Source organism: Protomyctophum parallelum (genome assembly GCF_964188405.1).
Source record: "Protomyctophum parallelum genome assembly, chromosome: 7".
NCBI classification, from domain to species: domain Eukaryota; kingdom Metazoa; phylum Chordata; class Actinopteri; order Myctophiformes; family Myctophidae; genus Protomyctophum; species Protomyctophum parallelum.
Genome location: NC_139705.1, coordinates 25,412,791 through 25,433,960, shown reverse-complemented (window position 1 = coordinate 25,433,960; position 21,170 = coordinate 25,412,791). Strand labels below are relative to the sequence as shown.

At 41.0% G+C, this 21,170-nt stretch overlaps 1 protein-coding gene across 1 annotated transcript in view; it reads right to left on the bottom strand.

Annotated features, from left to right (window-relative positions):
- Positions 1-20,675, bottom strand: part of kif5aa (kinesin family member 5A, a) — a gene marked incomplete at its 5' end in the record, with an annotated part of 34,598 nt that extends 13,923 nt beyond the window's left edge. Inside the window, 11 exons of the mRNA XM_083769340.1 lie at positions 1,894-2,042; positions 5,288-5,436; positions 6,035-6,139; positions 7,001-7,125; positions 12,470-12,557; positions 12,861-12,916; positions 13,297-13,345; positions 13,438-13,542; positions 15,936-16,009; positions 16,360-16,447; positions 20,547-20,675. Coding sequence (XP_083625466.1) covers positions 1,894-2,042; positions 5,288-5,436; positions 6,035-6,139; positions 7,001-7,125; positions 12,470-12,557; positions 12,861-12,916; positions 13,297-13,345; positions 13,438-13,542; positions 15,936-16,009; positions 16,360-16,447; positions 20,547-20,675 — 1,117 coding nt within the window. The remainder of the gene's footprint in view (positions 1-1,893; positions 2,043-5,287; positions 5,437-6,034; positions 6,140-7,000; positions 7,126-12,469; positions 12,558-12,860; positions 12,917-13,296; positions 13,346-13,437; positions 13,543-15,935; positions 16,010-16,359; positions 16,448-20,546) is intronic.
- Positions 20,676-21,170: the final 495 nt, after the last annotated feature.

Sequence of the window (21,170 nt, the reverse complement as noted above, 5' to 3'; positions counted from 1 at the left end):
GAGCATGATGTGCATAACAGTGAGAGAGAGCACAAAGAGAGAGATGGAGAGGGGAAAACACTGCAGTGCTGCTGCAAGGTCATCATGCCTACTGATGCAGACACTAGGGAAGCAAAAAGTGTTTCTCGGTGGAATATGAAGTCATCTCTGCCTTTTGAGCCTCCCAGAACACAAAAAAACACAAAGTGTGTTTTCTCTGAACCTGTGTTGTGTTGTGCTGTTGTGTGGACTGGATTCTGGTGTTAGTGATCTCACTGCTGTTCCTGAACGTCAGAATCATACAAGAAAAGAATATGACTGAATTGCAAAGTGTAAACAGTGTGCCCGTGAATTTACTGTTCTTGCTGTAGTTCTGATTTGGATAGTAAAGACATCATTCCTCTACAGTACGTGAAGTTAGGGCAGTTTATACTGTAACTGTCAAACTAAACCCCATACAATAAATACTGAGGTAATCTGTCAGCTGTAGATAGCCGGCAATATTGTTGGTGCAATGAGTATGGAGATGTATGTTGATTTGCATTCTGATCAACTTCTCTCACAGTTTTACTGATCACAAAGAGATCAGTAAAAAGGTCAGAACAGGTCAGCTCCATATATGGAGATGGAGGTGTGACCATATATGGAGGCGTGATGTCCTGCGGTCTCAATAATTACTTTGACATTTAGGGCCTTATACTCCAGGCGCTAAGGGCCTTGAATTAGTTATGGGTGTGTTTTGGGCGTTACATTGCCATCATGCACCGTTAAGAACCAGGTTGCGCCTGATGTGAGGTGCAGCTCTATTTCAGTTTGCAAAAAAATAATATGAATAATTTATGGTAGCAGCATACAATGTGATATGGTGTCAGGAGACAGCGGGGGAAATAAAATCTCTCTGCTCACCCAAACATATGAAATGAGAGGTGTCCGAACACAGTCAGTGCATGGCCGTTACTCAATCACTGTAGCCTAATGTCTCATGGCCAACAGACATCTTTGATTTATTGACTTAATATTCACATGCTAATTCTCAGTATATTATTATTAAAGCATGGCAATGCCAGTGTATTAATTGTGCCTGCGCAGATAGACAGAGACAGATAAAGAATGGCACAATGACGCTATGGATTCACAACATGTTCTCTTTCCCTTGTGCTCTCACTCTACCTCTATCCTCTTCTTTACACCTGTACCTGTGATGGGAAGAAATACCGTCCAAATTCTGCACATTGGCCATTGTACATTCCCTGTTGCTGCTATGTTTCTTATTTAACATTTTGTTGTTTGATGCTTGTACTTAAGTAAGAGTAAGAGTGATTGAGTGAAAGTTAAAACCCCTTGATTGAAGTTGGATTCATCTGCAATACACTGAGTGGTACAGTACATGCTGGATTTGTTCTGTAATAAATAGGGACTTAATTTAGCCTTGATTGTGTTAATTGTATTTCATTTTATTTTTAACCATTCATTTGAATTGTACGGTTTCATATTTTTGTACTGTTTTGTGTTTTATTTATTTATTATAAATGTAAATTAAATTTATCAAAGACCCTTTGACAAATTGTAGTCTTTTGTATTGTTCTTACTGAACTTTTAATCAATGACCTCTTCCATACAGGAAAGGATTCCAAATAAGCCAGGTGGCTTCTTCCTTTCCATGCACAGTATTTTTGTTCTTTGATATGTATTGTCAATTTTTTATAACTATGTGCTAAATAAATAAACCTAAACCTAAATCAAATATTCCTGTCTATCTCTCCCCTACTCCCTCTCTCTCTCTCCTATCTTCATGTTGTACTGAGGTGAGGCTGACGACCTTACCGTTCCTATCTTCATGTTGTACTGAGGTGAGGCTGACGACCTTACCGTTCCTATCTTCATGTTGTACTGAGGTGAGGCTGACGACCTTACCGTTCCTCCAGCGGTTCAGCTCCGTCTCCAACCTCTGGATGGTGTCCTTCAGGGTCTTGTTCTTCTCCTTCTCCTTCTCAAACTTCCTCTTCCACTGATCTGCAGTCAGCTCCAGGTTGACGGAGGCAGTGTTCCTGATGGTCTTAGCACTGTGTGCACAAGTGTGTGTGTGGAAAATTGTCAAAGGAGCAGGCACGTGCACACATAGACATCAAAGGGGGCTTCAGCCCCTGCCCTTTTACCCGTCTGTAAAACAACTGCCCTCTTCAGACCATGAATGCAGTATTTACTATTATGAAAGAAATGCAAATGCTCCTCCTCTCCTTTCCATGCCATACCCGAGTATTGTTTTTTTTTAACGCAGCATTTTGCGCTGAAAGAATTTGTTTAGAAATCCATGTCCTTGCCGCAGTAGCCAACGAGTCGCGCCCGGAAAAGAGGAGATCTACAAGCTCTCAATGCATCACAGTGCGACACATTGAGAGCTTGTAGATCGCTATTTTCTTCCAAAAGTGCCCTCTTCCGAAATGTCAGCCCCTGCCTCTGTAACACTCTCTGTACGTCTCTGTACGTCCCTGCAAAGCCAATCAAATCATCGCTATGGGCTGCTCAACCAATCAAATCATCGCTATGGGCTGCTCAACCAATCAAATCATCGCTATGATTTTACACAAACACACAAAGCTGGGCATAAGAGGGGGCTAGCACCCTTCAAAACATATTGTGTCAACCAGCAAGTAAACCATGGAACAACCTCCTAATACTGCATCCTGGGCAAAGGGGCCATATTTCAGTGACTTATCAATCTCTTATGAGATTAAACATCCTCCCTATGGACAAAAATAGGAATAGGTGGCCCAGGCCGTAGCGTAACGGTCTGGGCACCGGACTGGTAATCCAGTCGCAGTGTGCCGCGGGTTCGACTCCCGGACCCGACACGGCCTTTACTGCATGTCATCCCCCCATCTCTCTCCCGTTTCCTGTCAGCCTACTGTCTGTCCCTTCAAAAAAAAATCAATAAAAGGCGTAAGCCGCAAAAAAATATCTTAAAAAAAAAAAAAAATAGGAATAGGTGGGAGACCGAGTTGGGTGAAACATTTCTTGATGAATGGTGGGATGGGGCTATTGTATTGATCGAGTCAACACATCAACACCATGTGCTAGACTAGGCCTTATTCAATTCAAAGTCTTTCATAGACTTCATTACTGCAAATCTAAACTTGCTACAATATATCCTGGAATTGATGATAAATGTGATAGATGTGCTCTCTCACCAGCTAATCACACACACATGTTCTGGTCTTGCCCCAAGCTGGTAGCTATTGGACTAAGATATTTGAGATTTTGTCTGATATATTTGAGGTTCGTTGAGAATCTGAGAGTACTTCCGACAGACTAATTGAATCAATACTATGTGTGTTTTTTGCTTCCTCATAATGATAGAACTGTGTATAGATGGTGATGTATGACAACGTTCCGATTCAACGCAATCTTTTCTAACATAACTTGTGACTATCTTTTGAACTCGAATAACCCAACTTATAATTGTATTTATTTTTGTTTTATTTTGTTTTATTTTTTGTTATTTATATTGTTTTTGTTATCTGTGCTTAAATTATTATTTTTGTATTCTACTGTTTATATCATATGTCAAATATGCATGGTTGTTGTTTTTGTATGTCTGTACTCAATTACTAATGTTATCTTTTATATTGTTTTAATGATGACGATAACTGTGGGGGGGAGGGATGGGGTGAGGGAGAAAATGAAAAAAAAAATGGTATGTTCAAACTGAACTAAATTGTTGAAACCTACTACCAATAAACATATATTAAAAAAAATATATATATATATTGTCTCTCCAACAACACGATTAAGGCCACCTTGTGGTGCTTACTTTACCATTTTTATAAATAATTCACTTTGATTGATTCATTCAATGCTCCCCTTCTATTTTAAGTACACACCTTTAAATGTTAGCTGACCTAGTGAAAATAGCTTGTGTCCTTGTCCTTGTCCTTGACATAAATAATACAGTATGCTGATAATGATGTTGATTAATTTACACTACAGTGGAACTTGGCAGAACAGTCACTTTCTTAGCAGACAAGGACAACAACCTCTGCAACAACATGCCGACTGTGCTGGATCAGCATTTCTAGACCTTACAGGTCCATTTTACACTAAACTAGAAAAAGTGCCCTTCTGGGCACAGGTCTCCACCAGGTTATCGACAGATCCGTGCAGTTAGAGGTAAAACACTTTTCGGCCAGTTATAGCGCCACCTTGAGGCTGAGTTGAAATTGTTCATGTGGCATTTCGTCCTCGGCCTAGTGGAAATGTGCGTGCACAATTTCACGGAAATCACGCGATGTGTTCATGATTTGCAGCATTTTGTTTGAAACTGAGCACTCCTGTGAACTTTGGAAGCCAATCTTAACCAATCAGGATGGAGTCTGAGAAATCTGAATGACCCGTTTCGTTGAATGGCTCTAGAGAGACTGTGTACCAATTTGCGTGATGTTTGGACAAAATCTGTAGGTGTACTGTGAAAAAACTTGTTTTGCACAAAGCGGCCTCCTGGTGGCGCTATAACAGGCCGTTCTGGAAAGTTTGGGGCAGAGGTTCATGGTTGGCATCCAGGGAGTGTGTGTGCAAAATTTGGCATCGACCGGGTTAACGGTGGCTGAGATTAGCTGGTCACGGACGGACGGACGGACACACGGACACACGGACGGACGGACGGAGTGCAAAACATACTCTCCCCATGCCTTCGGCTGGTGGAGACAATTAACCCTCAGGATTTTACAGTGCAGACAGGACCCTGAAATTAGCTTTTGATCTATCCCTGCATGACAAGTCCCAGGACAAGACTAACTATTATTGTCCCCTAAGATCCCATGATCACTGTCGGTACAATCACAGTCTGCGCTGATCTGCTGCACTGGTGTTTTAAAGCCAGAAGACTCATTGATCTCTGATTGTTTGGATGCCGTTCTGCCGAGTGGGCTGTTTCCAGCCAAGAAGGGGCCAGTCATCCCGTTAGTCTGTTACGGTTGAGGTCACTGGGTGAGAACCTGCAGTCTAAGTACAAACACAGCACAATCCTACAGTAAGTGTTCCAGCCAGGTCCATTTTTACACTCTCAGAGTTGAATTCAGGATTTAGAAGTGTACTGTATAAGCCTAGATGAGCTAGGTTTACAATAAACACAAAACGCACAGCTACATCGAATCCAATGCGTGTGCGTGCGTGCGTGCGTGCGTCCGCGCATGCGCTGTATAGTCCAATTAGTTTTGGATCATAGGCTAACAGGGTCTAGATTCCATATCGTATGTCTCCTCCTCCTTCTAGTGACGTAATGGTACACTGTACACTTTGTACACTCACATACCGTTGTCCAAACATGAGAGTAGACTTGGTCTCTGCATCGTTGTAGCTGGAGGGAGAGCAGCAAATAAACATGGTGGTGCGACAGTTCCCTCCCAGAGAATCCTGCAGGATGCGGGTCATCTTGCTGTCACGGTACGGAACATGGGTTTTCTATGGGTGAAAGAGGAGAGGAAAGAGGCGGTGGGGAGGGGAGGGTAAGGGCGGTTATTGTGGCAGAATAAGAGAAAGCATTACATAGGGAAGGTTGGAAGGAGAGCAGAGAGATAAGGAATCGAAAACTATTCGAAATCACAGTGAAATAAACCCTTGAGGTGTATTTGATTTTACCAGCATTTCTTACTGACACAGCAATTATTCAACTCTTGCAGCATTTTAAACGGTCTACTAGTATTCAGGTAAATGCAATAGCAGGGGTTCGACAATTTCTAAAACTGTTTAAACAGAAATGCTGGTCTGCAAAAAAGCTGATTGAATGTGCTGCATCCCACCCAAGCGTACAGTTGGCAAAGACACACAGGGACTGTTGAGTGGGCAGAAATGAAAGATGGGCTAGCATCAACAGTCATTAGGAGAACTAGAAAAAACTGTGTACATTCCATTGTAGCAATGACAAATGTGTATAAATGCATAAGGGTAGGCGAGGTAGCTTGTAGAATGAAATACATGAGTGTTATTATAACTGTCTTTACTGTATTGTACTGTACTGCACTGCGTTCCCAATTATAAATACAGCAGTAATGTGTCTCACCGTTCCCTCTGCCAGGGCAGAGATGACGTTGCCCAGAGCAGACAAAGACTTGTTGATGTTTTTAGCTTCATCCAGGACAGATCCTGCAGCACCAGTCTTACTGACCTGGAAAAGGGAGAGAGAATGAGAGACAACACGACATGCACAGCAAAACAATAAATGAAAAAAACAAAACAAAACAAAAAACAGGAAAGCATCCGTGTCATTTTAGACATTTCTAAAGCATCCGTGTGATTTTATATTTTTGCGTTTGCTATTCAGAAATAGCAGATATACAAGCTCACAGTGCTTTTTAAGTGTGAGAACTACTGATTTAGTGTAGGGTTAAAACACTTAGAAATGAAAAAGAAAAATGCCAATTCTAGAAATCTCAAAATATCTTCAAATTCTATGGTATAGAAGTAAGTATACAGTATTAATTTGTTAACATTGTAGTAAGTTACAGTCGTGCTGTGCAATTGTGAATACATGGAATGATCCTAGTGTGACAATTCAGAAGCATGCCCACTTTAATGCAATGCAAGCCATTGTGTAATGTTTCACGTTGTTTTTAGGTCACCACATTTTGCTAAAAATGTATTACAATTTTTTTTTTTTTAAAAGCCCCGACAGCCTTTAAAGGTGTGTTTTATTATATAACTGAATCTTGTATGAAGAGTGTAGCTAGTGTTTGGTTTACAGCAGGTTATCAGAATACAATGGTCCTCTAATCATTAGAGGATAATGGTTCCCCCAAATTGACACTAATTAGGCCCACAGACCCCCATTTGAAGAGATAATGCCAGGGACCCCCATAAGAGAAGATCTTTACGACTCTAGCAGTGATTCTCAACCCGTTTAGTTTCAAGGACCCCCAGTTTGACATACCATACAGACCCAAAAGGGTCCATTTGGTTCCAAACTATCATTTATCTGGGGACCCCCTGGAACTCTCTCCCACTTTGGGAGTGTACCACATTGCCGTACCTTCTCGCTGCCAGCCAGATCCACCAGGTAGAGTTTTCCGCACAGTTTCTGCTCCGTCTCCACGTGCTCCTGCTTGATGTTGATCAGGAAGATGCTGTGACTGCGAGAGCTGTGCTCGTTCATGTCTGCACAAAGACAGAGGAGGTTCAACCATCAGGCCATGAAAGACATGCATCAAGTACGTTTTAGGATCCATTTTAAGATTTTATTGTTTAGTTTGGATCAGTGCCAGTTTATGTTTCCGATCTTCTTACACCATACGTTCCATCTAGATCACTGAGGTGACGGTCAGCTAATCAAATGTTCCTTGTCATCCCTAATAAGGCAAGGTGTGAGAGAAGAGGGCACAGAGCCTTTTTCAGTCATTGCTCCTAAACTGTGGAACCAGCTACCTAGCCGTGTCAGGCTGGCTCCAACACTATACCTGTTTTTAAAACACATATTAAAACTCATTTTTATACCTTGGCTTTTAAACCGTGATGAATGTTGTATTCCTGGCTGTTTAATTGTATTGTATTATGTTTGTATTACCGTATTGTATTATGTTTTATTACTGCTTTGCCTTGTACAGCACTTTGGTCAACTGTTGTTTTAAATGTGCTTTATAAATGAAGTTGGAAGTGTCTTTCTATTTTCAACTATGTTGACCAACAAGGGCACCCGGGTTGGGTGCCCTTGTTGGTCTGTAATCTAGTAAGAGAGTGCCAGAGTGGCGACACTAGCGTTGACTCCCATTGAAACAATGGAATGCGGAAGTGCTCAATCTATCTCAATGGGATAGTTCCAATGTTTGGAACTATAGCCCATAGGCACCTGCTTTGCGGCGAGATCAAAGCGTGTCGCCGTACTCTCTTACTAGATTACTCTGGTGCAGTGGTAAAGCTATTGGCCACCACCGTGGAGATGGAGTTTCTCAAATGCACCACGGTGCATCCGGGATGGCACGTACTGTCCCATTATCTCAGAGCTCTAGAAACTAGTGTGCGGATGTTCTTTTTCTTCCTTGATGTTTGCCTTGATGCCTGACATCTAGCACCTGGCCTAAATATAGGCATTGAGATGTGCACACAATCTTCTCTGTGAACTATTTTTATTATCCCACATACATACTTATTATCGACCCGTTCAGCGGAGAGCGGAACTGAGACGGATAGCATGTTCCTATAAGCCTCACTGTCAGATGATCGAAAATACCATCCATAATAGGACTGCAGAAAAACCTGACACATGGAATATACCGGTATCTATAATAATAGCAACAGAAACCTCATCCCTAGAAGCAGAAAGATTTGTCAAATGACAAACTCCACTTAGATAAAAGTGACGCTCTTCACACATACAAGGAATTCAACCGCTTGGATGATCTCTATAATGTACAGTTTGTTTACAATACAAGAAATACATGTATACTGTACAGTTACTGTCAGACAGTCAATAATTATTTGTCTTTAACACCAACATAAAATACAGATCATGAGTTTCATTATAGAAAACTGACAAGTCTTAATGTGCTGTACATATTTTGCCTTTTTTTGCTTTTTACTTTAACAAACATACAATACCAAAATGGAAAACTATAAGGAATCTAAACAGCAGAGAGATAGTATAAGAAATAATTTCACCATAGACTTAGTACATCATAGAGCAGGGGTCCTCAACTAGAAATGATGAAGGTCCACAAATATTTTTTTGAATAAGACCGAGGTCCGGTCCCATGCGCGGCGTCCATCGGAGAGCGGGGCTCTACAATATGCCCGTTTAGTATGGTCAAGCCAAGCTTATACAACTCCAAATCAGGCCGGGAGTTATACGCCCTGGCAGGCCACACTGCACGCGCACGCGTAGTGCGCGCCAGAATTTTGGGGGACAGTTTGGGGGCCTTTGCACAAATTTCACATGAGAAATGTACCATCTGTTATTTATATTATTATCTTCTTCCCTCCATTAACATAAGACACACAATGTAGTTGTGCTGCAGCAACACTGCCTGAAATGAATTTAAATTTAGATTTTTTTATTTTTTTTAATAATTTGCCTAGGGTCCGCAGAGAGGTGGTCCGCAGTCCGGTCGTGGACCACGGTCCGCCAGTTGAGTACCCCTGTCATAGAGAATAACAGAATTGAACGAACGGCAGTATCAAACTCCCTCACCCAAGTTGACCTCAGCAGACCAGACAGGCAATTTAAGTTTCTCTGCAGATCATATCAGAGGTAACCAAAACGCCTGGAGTTCCGAGGATATATCTGAGGAATGGCTGCAGAGCTAAGAACATTTTAGTATGCTCTCCCGCAGCAGGCAGCAAGCATCCTCTACAACTATGCAGTTCACTTCTGTTTTTATATCATTGTGCAAATAAACAAAAGAACGGAACTTTGGAGTTTGTCCTAAGGCCCGGAAGGAGGCAAAGATCATTCCTTTGCCCAAGGATAAAAAGAAACAATTCACAGGGCCAAACAGTCGGCCAATAAGCATACTCCCTGTTCTGAGTAAATTAATGGAAAGGGTAGTTTTTAAGCAAATTCAAGAATATTTTATTTATAACAAATTGATCACTAGTTCCCAGCACGCTTATAGGCAAGGTCATTCCACGTCAACTGCTTTAGCTCAGTTGACTGATGACTGGCTGACTCAAATGGACATCAAGAAGATGGTTGGCACTGTCTTGCTTGATTTCAGTGCTGCATTTGATGTCATAGACCATGGCATAATGATATCTAAACTAAAAACATATGGATTTAGCAATATGGCACTTGATTGGATGGTGAGCTACTTATCGGAGAGATCACAGAGAGTGTTTTTTAATGGTAGCCTATCCGAATGCAAGTATAATTATTGTGGGGTTCCTCAAGGAAGCTGTTTGGGTCCTTTACTTTTCATTATTTTTACTAATGATCTCCCTTGTGTGGCTATGAACACCCATATGGTAATGTATGCTGATGACACAACTCTGTATAGTACTGCCCCTTCATTGAATGAGTTAGTGAGTAATTTAAATCTGGATCTTGAGAGGGTATCTAACTGGGTGAAAAATAACAAACTAGAACTGAATGTTGCCAAAACAAAAATTATTGTTTTTGGCACCAGGCATATGCTTATTGGTGACCCTCAGCTGCACCTATCAATGTCAGGTATACCAATAGAACAGGTTAAGAAAACTAAACTGCTTGGAGTTCTACTGGACAGTGAATTATCATGGTCAGACCATATTGATGGCATTGTAACTAAGATGGGTAGAGGTATAGCCATGGTCAGGAAGTGCTCCTCATACTTGACATCCTCACTCATGGGTCAAGTGATGCAGTCATTGGTGTTTTGTCACCTTTATTATTGTCCTGTTGTATGGTCAGCGGTGACTCAAGCAGACCTGAACAAACTACAACTTGTTCAGAACCGAGCTGCTAGACTGGCACTTCATTGTTGTACTCGCACAAATATTGAATATATGCATAAACGCCTGTCCTGGTTATCTGTCAAAAACAAACTCCATTGCAGTGTCCTCATGTTTGTAAGAAACACAATTTCTAATCAGACACCAGATTACTTTTTAAAACAGTTATTAAAATCAAGTGACAGACATAATCATAACACCAGAATTGCAAGCCTCGGTCATTTATCACTCCCTGCTCCAACCTCCTTAAACAAACAGTTATGTATCGATCAATATCATTTTGGAACATGTTACCACCTCACATTAACATAACACAACATAAATTATCTTTCAAATATGCTTTAAAGGAACACTTGCTACAGCTGACCACATGACCATAATGTTATTCTCATTATGTTGCATTTAATTTTATAGAATAAATTGTAATTCTGTATTTTCATGTATTTAACTTCGTTGAATGTATTTGTAATTACTGTATGTATTTTTTGTATGAATTTTATATGGACCCCAGGAAGATTAGCTGTCGCCACGGCATCAGCTAATGGGGATCCATTCAATAAACAACAAACAATAAACTAATGCTGAAATCACCATTTTGCTGCACCACCTGCTTGCTTCAATGTGGGGGATTAAATATCACAATGTTTTCCCTTTTTCTTTTCCTGTACTTTATTTGTTCATGTATTATTTGTTACCTGTACAGGGAAGGAAGACGTGTCATTGCATAGTCTTCATTCTATTTCTGCTCTGCTGAGCAATTTAATCTGCTGTGCAAGTCTTTGCATTTTTATATATTGTACAAAGGGTTATTTTGTACTTTGAACATTGTTCTACAATCTACATGGTGAAAGATTTCTAGTGTAAGACATGTGGTACGATATCTGTGGAACAGGTCATGACCGGCAATGTGCCTTGTGGGTTTGATTCCTGCACAGAGCTGCACAGACCTAAATTAAATTTAAATAGCACTTTATCTCGACACCCACCTGGGTGATGCACAGCAGCCATTTTGGGCCAGAACGCTAGTCACCACACATCATCTTTATATGGAGGGGGGAGGGAGGGAGTCACTCACTGAGCCAATTTCTCTGGGGGATAATTAGGTGGCCAGATGGGGAGTGATTATTTTTGCCAGACACTAAGGAACCCCGTACTCTTTGTAATAAGTGCCATGGGATCCCCATCCCACAGTGAGAAGGATAGAGGTTTCACGTCTCATCTGAAGGACGACATTTTATAGAGCAGTGGTTCTCAAATGTTTAAATGTCAAGGACCCCCATAACTGATTGATTGATTGATTGATTGATTGATTGATTGATTGATTGATTGATTGATTTTTGTATTAACAGTTTGTAGAATGGGTATACAGTTCAATGAAGTTACAGGTCAATACAAAATCTGCTAAAAGCATAAAACCACTAAGACAGAAAAAGCACTAAAGACTTGTTTACATCAGGGTCCTCCATTTTAAATTAATCAGATTTATAGACTTGTAAAAGGGGATATTTCCTTGAGAGTCCCTGGATCCCACTTTGAGAACCACTGTCTATGCACTATAAGGCAATGACTAATGCAATTGCTTTTGCCATAGAGCTCATTAAATCCTATCGGACATGAAATAAACTTTGTGCATACAGTGTGCATAGCTCAGTTCCTTGAAATAGCTTATAACACTATGATGTTCTGTTCTGTTCTCAGGTTTTTGCAAATCTGCAATGACTGCCAGGTCAATTGAACAAAGTTATCATTTCCTTCATAAGAAGCCATGTACAGTATATTCTACCATACAGATTACATAATATGAAGCCAACTGTCTCTTCACGCATCATTTACAGCCCCAGAATGCTACCATTGGTAACAGAGAGAGATGTTATGTAATTAGATGGAGGAAATGGTGGTATGGATTGTTACAATGGGAGAGCGGAATTATAATTTTTTACTAGTATTATTACCGGAATTATTATGATTTGAAAATGTGGCTTTTTAGATTATCGTTTCTCGAGTTCTCGTGAACTCCTTTTCTGTTTAAATTGTACAGTTTCAGTTACAGTATGTTGTTCCAGACTGGAGAGACACTTACTGGTCACGGCAACATGGCGGTTGGCTTTGCCTTCATCGATCACATCCATAACCTCATCAGGGCTTGACACAAAACGCTCAGTGCATCCCTGCAGAGGAGAGGAGAGGAGAGGAGAGGAGAGGAGAGGAGAGGAGAGGAGAGGAGAGGAGAGGAGAGGAGAGGAGAGGAGAGGAGAGGAGAGGAGAGGAGAGGAGAGGAGAGGAGAGGAGAGGAGAGGAGGATCTTTCAATAGGGTTTACCCTTTAAGTATATAAAATACATTTTATATTTACTAATTAGCTTGTTCATTGTGTAAAGTTTTATGATGTCATATATTCGGACATAACAATCTGTCATCAGTCGTACTCTAATTGTGTATTGCGTACAACTTGTAAGCACAGCTTTAACACACCTTGACATAAGGGACCCTATTCTTATCCTCATGGACAGAGAGGTTGGTCTTCGTTACTAGAAGATACAGAGAAAAAATGTGAGTTTTACACAACATGCCTTATTGAAATGAGTGGTTAAACTTGCATACAGTAGTTTAATTTACTGCCTGACTTACGCTGCATTCACAGGCAAGCCGTAGACGGCAAACCGGACTTCATTTTAGTGGACTGGAGCAGGACGGTAAACGGAACAGGACGGCACGGCAGCCCGGCAGCCAGAACCGGCGACGGTAACGGCCTCAATGTTAAAATATTTAATCTTTTTGCCGATCCGTGCCGTCTCCAGCATGCAGGTTTTGCCGTTTGCCGTCTACCACTTGCCTGATTCCATGTGAATGCAGCATTAGCGTGCTCTGTTGTTGACAAGATATTTGAGAGACAGTGTTGTATACTAACCATCCAAGAGGTCACGGATTTTATCCATGTAGATTTCAAAGTATGAAACCTGTTAGATAGGATAATTACACAAGTATTAGTCTGGTAATAACAACAACACCTACATCATTTCAAGCTTTGTGTAAGAATAAAACAGGAGACCTTGATGTGGAACTCTAGGTTCTCGTCCATGGCAAAGATGTGGTTGAAGATGTCCTCTGCAATGCGAGGGATGATCCCCATCCCGTGACGGTCATGCAGCTTACCCTGGAACAGTCACACATGGCAATTTACCAGGAAGGAAGATCATTGTATCAATAGATTACAGTATATATACTGAAGACAAGGCGGTGATCCGAGCACTCAAAAAGTAAAAAATTAGGAGAGGATGGATAAAAATAGGTGTACTTTATTTATAAAGTTAAAAGAAGCCTTCGCTTCTTTTAACTTTTATAAATAAAGTACATCTATTTTTTTCAGTCCTACTGAGCTTTGAAGCACCAGCCTACTTTTTGCATGGTTGATTTTCTTTATGTCGCTAGGTTACAGTATATGTATTCATTATTTCATGATAAAAAATGTCGAAAGAAATAGTGTGCACTGTCTTTAAATTGGCCGTACTAAATCTGAGCTCTTGTTGCCAGCTTGGCCTTATTGTGCAAAAAACAAAATAATAATGGAGACTAATAACAATGATGTAAATAGGTTTTCAATGTAATGAGTCCTGGGATGCAGGGATGGTCTTTTAGATGAGTCCCAGGGACATCACATTAATGAGTCCCACTTCTTTGCCATTTTTACAAATTGCAGCATTTAACTCTCATTTCATTTTTATGGTTATAATGTGGTTATATTCATGTAGAAAACAGAAGAAGAAATTATTATTATAAGTAAAGCTAGCAAAATATCACGTGTATTATTTTTTATTTTTTTATCCCACGATTTTGTAACCCATTTTTCATTTTATATCTACTGGAATTTCGCGGCCGCTCCGCGGCCGCTCATCCCAGGGTTACGTTGCCGCGCATGCCACATGGCACGTGGCATGTATATTGTATCTTTTCCCTTTTTTGCTTCCCATATGATGAATTTAGCTACATAGAAATGTCTATTTGTATGTCTCTAAATGTTTGTATGTCTTTAAATGTTTTGATGAATTGAACAATGTGGACCCTGTTGTAAACAAGTGTAATGCTTAATTGGGTCGTCCACTCACAGTTGACAGTCTTTGTATTGAGTTTGTGCTTAAAATGTACTGTAAATTCTACAAACTGCTAATAAATATTTCAATCAATCAATCAAAGTCAGCCTATAGAAGTCAGCCTGGTACAGACGAAGGGGACACCACTGTATGTAGTCTCAATTACATTTTGTAACTATTTTCTGCAATGGGATGATAGTTTTATTTGGTGGGTATATGAGCTGGTTGTTTTGAAAGTAGCTCTGAAGTAAAATAAAGTGTGGGCAGCCCTGGTATAGATGAATATATATATATATTCATTCCGTGGGTAAATCCCTGTAGGCTACCCACATATTGGTAGCCTATATTAGCCCAATATTGGCGTTATGCATTTCACTTGAATAATGTTGTGTGCGCACGTGCGCGTGCAGAGAAAGACAGAGTTATTTAATGAAAGTGAAGATTATAACGTCCTGTATTGGTAGCCTATATTAGCCCAATATTGCCGTTACGCATTTGACTTGAATAATGTTGTGTGCGCACGTGCGGAGAAAGACAGTTATTTAATGAAACTCAAGATTATAACGTCCTGTCTTACTGGCGCCGCGTATAGCCTGCATGGCTATTCCTGTGTGTGTGTGTGTGTGTGTGTGCGTGTGTGTGTGCAAGCCAGGCGTGCGTGTGCGTGTGTGTGTGTGTGTGTGTGTGCGCAATCAAAAGTACTCTGCAGTATGGCTTGCAGGCAAAATAGCCCAATGCGATCTGTGTAATCATGAATACTTAGCACAAACCAACTTCTGACAAAGAACAATGTTGATGTAACTAAGAGATTCGCTGAGTGATTTAAAATTTTGGTGCCAGTGCCAGTGTTTGGCGGGTGGTGTCGAGTTTTGGCGTTCGGCGCGATGGGAGGAGATAGGTCCCGAACACTGCGAAGGTAAGTGTGTGACGTGACTGCCGTCTGAGTGTGTGTGGGTGTAGTGTGTAAGATGGTGTTGTGGGTGTTGCAATAGCGACGTAGCTGTTGTGGCTTTGGGTTTCTTGCCATGTGTTGGGTACAACTTCTCCAATATAGAATAGATAAGCTGACATTTGACAGTTGCAGATATTTCCACTATTTTCTGAAAAAGTATAATATTAATGGTGTCATAATGGTGGCACTTGGAGAGATGGTGTAAAATGTTGGAGAACCGCTGATTTAGAATAAGATATGACAAACACCTTTCTGTATGAGCTATTTTTGGAAAATCGTGAAAATGTGTGCACATCTTTGAATATATATTCTTTCACAGTGACTGGGGGGTCCCTGGAACAACATATTTTCAAATGGGGGTCTGTGGCCAAATACAGATAATTCTGAGGGTCCTTGACATGTTTGAGCACCAGTGCACCACTGAAACGTTTTTCAGAAAATAGAATCTGTCAGATATAGTATAGAATCTGGTCTCAGGTCAGTACTAGTGGTGAGTGAACTCCGTACCTCCATGGTGTGGGTCTTCCCGGAGGCGGTCTGTCCATATGCAAAGATGGTGCCATTGTATCCACCCAGCACGTCTGTGAGAAATACAACACAGGAAATTAGGAATCTATATACTGTACCAATATACACATGAATGTTCCCAATGCGATCTACAATGTAATGAAATCTGATGTAAACTATATGTACAAGAGGAAAAAGTGAAAGTGATGACATCATGCAACAAATAATCTTACTATCCTAAACCTCTATTTCTTTCCCATTGACCTGCTGTATATTTTCCCAGAAACGCACGCAGGCACGCACGCACGCACGCATGCACACACGCACGCACGCACACGCACGCACGCACGCACGCACGCACGCACGCACATAAATTAATACATTTAAGCATTGTATATATTTCGCTGCAGCTAATCATACTTACCCCTGACAATCTGCTTGGCACATGTGTTATACACCTGTTCTTGAGTGGTGTTGGTCGGGAACACACGGTCAAATACATAGTTTTTCCCCTGTTAAATTAACAACAGCAAACAAACAAAAAAACAATAAATTAATGATGTACCCTGGTTCTCTCTCTCCCTCCCTCTATATATACATTATCACACGCACACGCACACACCAGGCAACATATTGTTCTCTTGATCGCTACTCACTCTGCTTGTATTTGAATGCCCTTTCACAGTGAATTTGTCATCAATCTAAGGCTAAGTTATGGGAAGTGATGTCACCCCTGCGAGGCTATCAGTGACTGTGGCGTGGTATCTGATGCTTTGGCAGGGAACCGCTCTGAAAGATGGGACTGGTATCTGATGCTTTGGCAGGGAACTGCTCTGAAGGATGGGACTGAGTCATCCTTTATTTGCACGTGCCAAGAGGCCAAGCTTGTGGATGCTTACTGGTCAAAAGGAATGATGATGATGATGATGAAAAGGAAAAAGATGTATGCTATTTGTCATCTTATAGGTATCTTAGCATATTGTGCTATTTTAATATCGGCCCTTATCTGTATCCATTCTTTGTGTGGCTGGCCAAGTATAGAATAAAAAGAAGATAAAACAGAAAATAATGGAAGGCTGTATACCTGTATGTGCATCATTTTCATTGCCAACCCTCCCCCAGGGTCCTTAAAGAAACTGCCTAAGCACCTAGCAGTGGAACAGAAGATGATATCAGCACTGAGCTGCAGAGAAAGCTAGCTCTGCAGTGCACCTGCAAGTCTAGCGATGTCAGAGCTATATTTCACCTCCTGAGTTTGGCACAGCATGCGGGGACCTAAGATGTAAAGTAGAGTTATAGGCTATACTGTCGATGGTTGGGGGATGGCCATATTCCCTCACGAGAATCCTGATAAAACAACACATGGGACCAGAACAGGAGACCAGTGTTGATTTTGGCAGCAAATTTAGATTTTAGTTTTAGTCTCTTGACTAGTTCATTTAGTTTTAGTCACATTTTACTTTTTAGTCACCTGGAATGTCTTAGTGTTAGTCTGTGTTTAGTGTTTAGTCGACTACATCTACAGTTGATTTAGTCGACAAAAGAATATTTTAGCGGGCCGTCCTAATGACTTTACACTTGATTTGATTTTACACTTGCTGAAAATAGCCGATGTGAGCTTGTAGATCTGCTATTTTCAGCATGCAACCAAGTGTAAAATGACTTGTGTTTTTACTTATACTGGATCTGTTGTCCGGCTAGTCGCTAGACGAAATTGTCAATATATTTAGTCTTAGTTTTAGTCATCATAGCTTAGTTTTCATTTAGTTTCCATTTAGTTTTCCTCAGTGAAAAAAGGTAGTCGACGAACATTTTTCATCATAGTTTTAGTCGACAAAACCAACACTGCAGGAGACAATACAGGGCTATGACCTGTACTCTTTAGATGTCCAGCCCCCTTGCATGAATCCCCACTGCAATTATGGGCATTACACATTTGCTTATACAATTAGATTTCTACGATACACCAATAGATCATTTCCTTTTTTTTACTTGACACCCTAGCTGACATTGTCAACCGATTTTGGTCTGAATGGTATAGGCTATAATGTGTCCAATGTTAAAGAATGTGTGGCATTGCATAAAACATAGACTTTTTGTAATTTATTAACAATTGTTTAGACAGGTGGCTGGGGATTTAAACATGAAAAGAGAAGAAATATATATAGTAATAGTACAGGCTACTGTAATCACAAATGTCACCATGCTAGATATAAAAAAAATCATAATATGAACCTGAATAGGTAGGTAGGCAAAGAAACAAACAGACAGACAGACAGACAGACAGACAGACAGACAGACAGACAGACAGACAGACAGACAGACAGACAGACAGACAGCACAGTAAAGAGACTAAATTAGACAGACAAGAGGCGAAAATGGGGCAGAGTGAAAGGGGTGGGGTTGAGCAGGACAACAGCAGGGATGTAAATGCAAATGAAAGGAGGGAGCCGGGAGGGAGAGTGAGAGAGACAGACAGCAAGACATGCAGACAGAGTCAGTCAGTCAGAACATGTGTCCAGGAACAAAGAGACAGACAGACAGACAGACAGACAGACAGACAGACAGACAGACAGACAGACAGACAGACAGACAGACAGACAGACAGACAGACAGACAGACAGACAGACAGACAGACAGATAGGAGCTGAGGGAAGATAAAGCCAGTGTGTAGAACATGTTGTTGGGAAATTATTGATCATGGCTCTGCAGGTAATTAGAGAGAGCACATTCAGGCATATCCACTGTTAAGATTTATGAGCAAGAGAGAGAAAGAGAGAATGAGAGACAGAGAGAGACAGAGAGAGAGAGAGAGAGAGAGAGAGAGAGAGAGAGAGAGGGGGGTGTGGGGGGGGGGGGGGAAGTTACTTTGCAAATCAGGAGATTCACAATGTAATATTTTCTAATGGCAGTCCCTGTGGTCCTCATCTGATTGAGTGTTGTTTTTTGTTTGGGGACTGTTTTAGGCTGCACCCAAATATCCATGAAGAAATTGTACATTTATACTAGACGATATATATTCTGAAAGCCTCACCACATCCAAGCAATAGGAGTAACCTATTGTAGCCTACGTGCATGCTCAAGAGAACAATTGTTTTTTACATCCTCAGAAGAAATGTTAATAAGACCTGGATGCTTCTACAATCAGAGGACACACCATGCATGATAACACTCTAGTAGCACAATCGCCATACTGCTATATATAGGATGCTCATTGCTCAATGTCTTATGATTATTCTGCAACAAATCCATAATGAATGAATGAATGAATGCATGAATGAATGCATGAATGAATGCATGAATGAATGATTAATCTGATACTTTTATACAAACGTTCTGAATACACAAAACTCATTATCACGTGATGTGGTGCTGGGCTAGTATTAGGCAGCCTACAGTATATTTACAGGCCTTATATCTACATTACATTGCTGTTGTAAGTCATTTAATTTGACAATAATGGTCCATTTGTACACTCTCAAGAGTTAAATGAACACTGGATTTTTCAGTGATAGCTATAGGCATCCTAGTGGCTGGTAACATTGGACTCATCAGTACCTGAGGCTTCAAATCATTAGGCTACCTTTCCCCCACCCGTTACCTTCTCTGACCCCCCCCCCCCCCCTCTCTCTCCCTACATTGCTCTAGTCTATCTAATAGAGCAGATATAATGTACTATAATATAGGGCTTAAGTGTTTGAATCAGACAATGTTGTTCACTTCACTTTATGTGTACTGTCAACTTGCGTATAATATAAATGTTCCCAAAACTTTCATCAAATCTAAGTTTTTCAAATTGATTGGGAAATGTGCATCCCCACGGCACTGCATGCAACATCATCTAGGCCTTGGCCCTGGAGTCTTCTGGATGGAAATGGATTATATTATATATACAGCTCAGGTTTCTCTTTCCCTTCTGTGCCTAATCTCTAGTAGCCGTTTTCTTACTAATTAGATCTCCCATTCATTTTCTTGATGTTTCTTAGACTAGAGAGCAAGGCACAAGTTCAGCCTCTGACTGCAGTGTAACACAAGGCATAGAATAGAATAGAAAGCTGGGGCTCAGGTTACTTAATTAGGGTACCAGAGCAGCAGGTAAATCATAAATATATATATTTTTAAATGATGGAGGTCTCATTGCATCAGATCGATTTTGTGCTATAAACAAAGGTTATAGGCTTTGTATAGAGGGCTATGGATGTGGGTGTAGGCCTACCTACTACCTACAGCAGGCTAAATCTAAATTATAACCTAAGAACAGTCTAAATGAACAATGTAAATAGTAGGCCTAATGCATGTATCTAGGCAGGCAGGCAGGATAGGTTATAGTCTCGTTGGGCTAGAGGCCAGAGCCAGTCAGCTGATGGCTGATGCATCAAGGGCCCTAATGTGCGTATTTCAACATTAAAGGCGTTTTGCTTTTCCGTGGCAGACGGCAGCCTACGTTTCTTTATGGTTAATCAAAATAGTAGCCTATAGATTATTTCACTGATTGTAATTTTTATTGAGAGGGGGAAAAAAGCATAACAAAAACAAAGGCAACAGGAAATGTTAATTTATTAATGAGGTCCGGCCTGTATATGAAAACCAAAGCATCCCTTATAGGCTTACCCCAACGTGGACACTGTCATCAGCAAGGAATTTGGGGATGAACTGGTCTCCACGCAGAATCTCCGACTGGTTCAGGGGACGAAAGCGACACAGCACTTTTATGTTGCACTCCGTGGTGGCATCGGCCATTGCGCAATTTCAGTTGGGTCGGATGTTGACTTGCGGGGGTAAAATTGCCGAGAGGATCAGGCGGACACTCCGCAGGCCTAGTCGACCGTCAAATCAATGAAGTGCCGAGGAGGAGGATGCAAGGATGCTATAGCCTATACGTCCTTTCAGAATGACTTTGGTATATCGGCAACCGATGACAAGGTTAAAAAATGCCACCGCGTATAGGTCAAAAGCTTCAAGCGAAAAGACGTTTGGCGCAGCTGAACGATCTCTTGTCGCAGAGGCGCTGAAAATGTGTCAAAATTTGAGATAGAAATCGCAGAAAGATGGGCTACATAATTGAAATAACGGATTCCATTGTCGTTCGGGTCTCCTGTTAGTCTGTCCTAGCTTAAACCACGTCTTTGTATTATGCTGTCTCCCTTCTTTTGTGAGATGCGCGGTTGTGGTGGTGGTGTGGTTGGTTGAAGGTGAGGAGATGCTGCTGTAGCTTCTGACTGTACCGGTCTGATG